Source organism: Quercus suber, unplaced genomic scaffold (assembly GCF_002906115.3).
Source record: "Quercus suber isolate HL8 unplaced genomic scaffold, Cork oak 2.0 scaffold_1356, whole genome shotgun sequence".
NCBI lineage: Eukaryota > Viridiplantae > Streptophyta > Magnoliopsida > Fagales > Fagaceae > Quercus > Quercus suber.
In genome coordinates this window covers 19,142-23,601 of record NW_027070739.1, presented here as the reverse complement: position 1 = coordinate 23,601, position 4,460 = coordinate 19,142, and the positions used below count along the sequence as shown (strand labels likewise).

Sequence of the window (4,460 nt, the reverse complement as noted above, 5' to 3'; positions counted from 1 at the left end):
TCCTTGGTCCCTCATCTAGTAGCTGCTAAACATAATTTGAGTAATCTAAAAGCCTGATTATTCAGGGAATTTTGCTACCAGAGTATTAAGTCGTCTACAAATTTTGCACTTAAAGCACTCAGCTGAAATACATTTTACAACTTAATATAGTTATAGTAAGCTCATCACTAACCCCAGATTTCAAAATCTTCACGGGAAACCAATTTCATTGTGTATCCTAAACAAATTGGAGCACAAAGTGCCAGTTAGGGGAACAATCCTTCTTCATAAGAGATTAAAATTTATTGTTTAAAGTTAAAAGAGAAAATTTAGGTAAACTGGTAAAGGGAAGACAAGATAACTAGATGTAGTAATAATGAAAACTTAACTGTGTGGAATAAGAAGGTTATGCCCATCTCCTTTAACTAAACATTAAGTGGTAACCTACTATCTATAACAAGATTTACTTGTCCTCGTACCTAACCAACTTCACTAATGTGATGCAGAGAAAATAAAAAGTACATGTATAGGAACAGAACACTAACAATAAAATTTTTAAAATATATATATATATATATATGCAGATCATTAATGGAGCAGGTCAAAACACCCCAACCAAACCAGCAACTATAACATTTATCAGCCAAATGGTAGATTTTCAAGAATCTCTACTAAGCCCATAATAACAAAAATTAATCTAAACTTGAACTTTGGGTTTATCTTCAGTCACTTCCAAGATTTAACACTTAGTAGAAATGATCTGTATGTTAAACCAAAGCATAGAATATAAATATCATGTTTCACTTAACGGAGAAAGTCAAGCAAGAATGCAGATGAGCATTGACTATTTTAAATTGGCAGCACTTGAGAGTACAAAGAACTAACAGAAATCTAAGAGTACCTATGGAGGAAACAGCTACCCCAATAAGTCATTGATCTATGGACAACCAGTTAAATTCTGGTTTTTGGACCATGTTACAGAAAAATTTAAATAGATGCAAAAGAATGTGCCACAAGCACCATAACTTGGGATAGTTTTATACATTGCATTCTTTCTGTAAAATTTGTACCAAATCTTTACACAACACCCAATTCATAATTTTCAAATCAGTAACAAATAATCAAATATATATTTCAGATAATTTTTTTTTAATAAATAAATATATATTTCAGATAATGCCACATAATTTAAAGAAAATCAACACATTGAACTATATCAAGTAATCTAAGTTAAAGCAATAAAAACATGATAGTAGCCCTAACAGTGATAGTGAAAATCTGTCAGATCCTTAGTAGGCCCTTTTAAAGACAGAAAACTACCTGCTGCAAATATTCTTCAACACTTGTTGCCTCAGCAGGAAAAACATCCTCAAACGTTGTCTTCACATAAAAATATAACAAAAAACAATAAAGAGTGAACAGTGAGCAAAGACACGTATTATTCATAGAAAATAAAGCATGTAAAATATTGCAACAAAAGCATTGTGAAAAGGTAAAGTAGACCATGAAATCAAAAATGACAGCATCTTTAGAGTAACAGCAAATTTTATATACACTAAATCAAGAGAATGAGGGAATGATGTGCCATTAGGATATGGATTTTCTAGAGTTTCTTTGTCTGTTTGGTACAGCTTATTTTTCACCTTTTTGAGAATGGTGTTGTTTCAAAAAGTTGTACCTAGAAAAAAGTGAAGTTAAAAAAGGTTGTACTCTAAAAAAGTGTGGTTTGATAACACACTACCAAACGAGCAATTGAAATTGAGTCAAAGCAAGTGAAGCATGACTTACAAAGAACATAGCACGAGGTGACAAATTTGTGGAGGAAAGCATGAGGAAGAGCAGTAACTTCAAATATATATACATATAGGAAGAGCAACAATTAAAATTTATTATTTGCATCTTAAATTACATCAGTGATATGCACTTGAGGGGAGCATTTCATTAACCATAATGTTTCAATCCTCTCACTTAGCACTAATATATTGGACGCAAAAGCACTAAATTTGTCAAATTTACTTGCAGAATAGTGACATTCATGCATTGACTTGGTGAAATGCATGTATGGAAGCAGGTTTTCACTATATAGTGTGGAATCGGATTATATGTTGCCTTCTGCAACAAATTATGTGTCCAATATATTAAATATAGATTAAAAAACTATTAGAATTTAATCAAATTCAACATTAAAAAAAAAAAAAGGATATTTATTTATAAATCATTCAAATTTTACATATTTTTACCTATTAGTTTTCTTTCTATTCATATTTATACAATGTGTTCAACAGCCTACATAAATTAAGTTAAGTGAGGAAGAATATATTGAAAATTTCACATCTAAAGCCATTCAAGGCACATTTAAATATAACTTAAAGCCTGCAGACAATAAGGCTAGGTTAGTATACTTTAGTAAGTAGAATGCAAACAATATTCCACCTTCAATTCAAAAGACTTCAGATCCCGTGCAAGTTGCTCCGCATTTATTCCCTCACGCGCAAGTAGCCTGTAAATCCAACAGAAGAGAATAAAACAAATAAAAGTAGATATCACCATATCTTTTTCTTGAAAAGAAACTGTGGATATAACTAATAATACATTCGAAATTCATAAGAAATCCAACAATAGGATTCATAGAGGTACCTTGTGGCAGCAATAGATTGAGAAGGAGCCTCGGTTCGCAGGGTTTTAGCTTTGAGCTTCTTTGATAATGCCTCTAACTGATCTAAGTTTCTCTGAAATAAACACACGATTTAACTCAGAGACAAGAAAAAGCACACCGTATAGATCCATGTGCAGACTTGAGTTTTTTTTTTCCTAGGAATACCAACTAATATGTTCTCTAATGATAAGAATTCCTAATTTGTAATTTCTTTTAGAAATATCATCTAATATTTTTTCTAAAACTAATTAATTCCAAGAGCTAGAAGGAACGCTTCACTTCTGTTTAGATTAATTTAATTAAAAAAAAAATTCATAAGTAAATATAATGGTGGTAAAGAGAAATGTAGGGACAACCTCTCGCTCAAATTGCAAAGACTAGTGCAGTAGAGCAGCCATGGCATCCCGAAATAATGTGCGCCTATCGCACCATTATAAAAATAGTGCGCCACGATTTTACAAAAACCTCTCTCGTGGAAATACCACGCCACCCCTTCCTCAAGAGGGAAGCGCTCGGCCTTAGGCGTTACTAACTAATTAAATAAAAATTATTTCCCGAACTAGTTGACTGTTATACAACTATTTCACCTAGTTCATACAAAAATATGTTCATCGAACAAAACATAAGACTCAAACTTAGATTATTTATTGGTGAGTAAGTAGTCAGCTTTATCAGCAACAAACAGACTCAAACCTGTATTTTCAAATCTCAAAGCCATTATAAACTTTTTCTAGGTTTAAATTACTCTAACTTTCCCTTACCATTTCTCTCACAGCAACCAAATCCATAAAGCCTCCGCCAATCACATTTTCTCGGAAAACAAAACGGAGCACTAAATAACACAAAAGAACAATTTCCCTCTTTCTTTCTTTTTCTCTCTTTCTCTCTTGAAAAATTCAAACATTTCAAGAAATTTCTTTACGTTATTAAAAATTTTCCTCTCATTACATTTTATTAGCAAAGCGGCTCACCAAAATTGGAAGTGAGAGATGAACCTAAGTAGTTTGCACTATACCCACGCGAGCACAAATTTTCTAAACATGTATATTCTTTAATTTTCTTTTCTTCCCCTACATTTTCTCAGAAAGCAAACTGAAACTGAACCCACAAAAAAAATAAAAATAAAAATAATATTCTCGAATCTCGAAGTTATTACAAAACTTTTTCTAGGTTTTGATTCCTTAAACTTTCCCTAACCAATTTCTCTCACAGAAACCAAATCTATAAAGCCACAAAATAACAGAAACAATCAAATTTCCTATTTTCTTCTTTGCTTTTTTCCCCGCGAGAAAATCCACACATCTTAAAAATTTTCCAAACTTTTTTTGATTTCTCGGAAACCAAACGGAAAATGTAGAGAGAGAGAGAGAGAGAGAGAGAGAGAGAAGCGTTTGGTTAGGGACCTGAAGAGGAGGGAACTGAGCGGAAGGCGCGGCTTGTTCGAGTAGCTTGGTGGAAGAGTGAAGCAGATCGGTCCAACCGCTCATGTCTTGATCGGTCGCCATTGCTTCTTTCTACTTCTACTATGGCTACTGAGAGAGAGAGACAGAAAGAGAGAGGGAAAGGGTTTTAGAAGCCTTTTAAAAGCCCTAATAATTTGAAAAAGGTGCTCCTAGCGTATACTTGGGGCAAAATTTGCCGAACAGTATAATATTGGGAAAATTTTAGGGGATGGTATAGGTTCAAAGTTTATTAATTAGTTAGATTATTTTTTTAGAAATTGAGTACAGTAAAATTGAGTTTATTATTATTGACTTCCTTTTTTAACCATGTCAAAGCTAATTTTCGGTAGAAAGTCGAGTATATTAAACTCGATTTTGGCGAT

General features: G+C 32.7%; 1 protein-coding gene across 1 annotated transcript; it reads right to left on the bottom strand.

Moving 5' to 3' along the window:
* Positions 1-1,266: 1,266 nt before the first annotated feature.
* LOC136061459 (nuclear pore complex protein NUP93A-like) lies at positions 1,267-4,230 on the bottom strand. Its single transcript, XM_065769769.1, has 4 exons — positions 4,039-4,230; positions 2,617-2,708; positions 2,413-2,479; positions 1,267-1,359 (listed from the first exon to the last, which is right to left on the bottom strand). The coding sequence occupies exons 1-4, from the start codon at positions 4,138-4,140 to the stop codon at positions 1,282-1,284; spliced, it is 339 nt and encodes a 112-aa protein (XP_065625841.1). The 5' UTR covers positions 4,141-4,230; the 3' UTR covers positions 1,267-1,281.
* Between the last annotated feature and the right edge of the window lie 230 nt (positions 4,231-4,460).

Excerpts from the sequence above, each read along its gene's own strand:
- LOC136061459 (XM_065769769.1), bottom strand. The coding sequence starts at position 4,140 with ATGGCGACCGATCAAGACATGAGCGGTTGGACCGATCTGCTTCACTCT. Across the intron at positions 2,709-4,038 it reads CTCAGTTCCCTCCTCTTCAG|AGAAACTTAGATCAGTTAGA; the intron begins GTCCCTAACCAA and ends TGTTTATTTCAG. Across the intron at positions 2,480-2,616 it reads CAATCTATTGCTGCCACAAG|GCTACTTGCGCGTGAGGGAA; the intron begins GTACCTCTATGA and ends TTGGATTTACAG.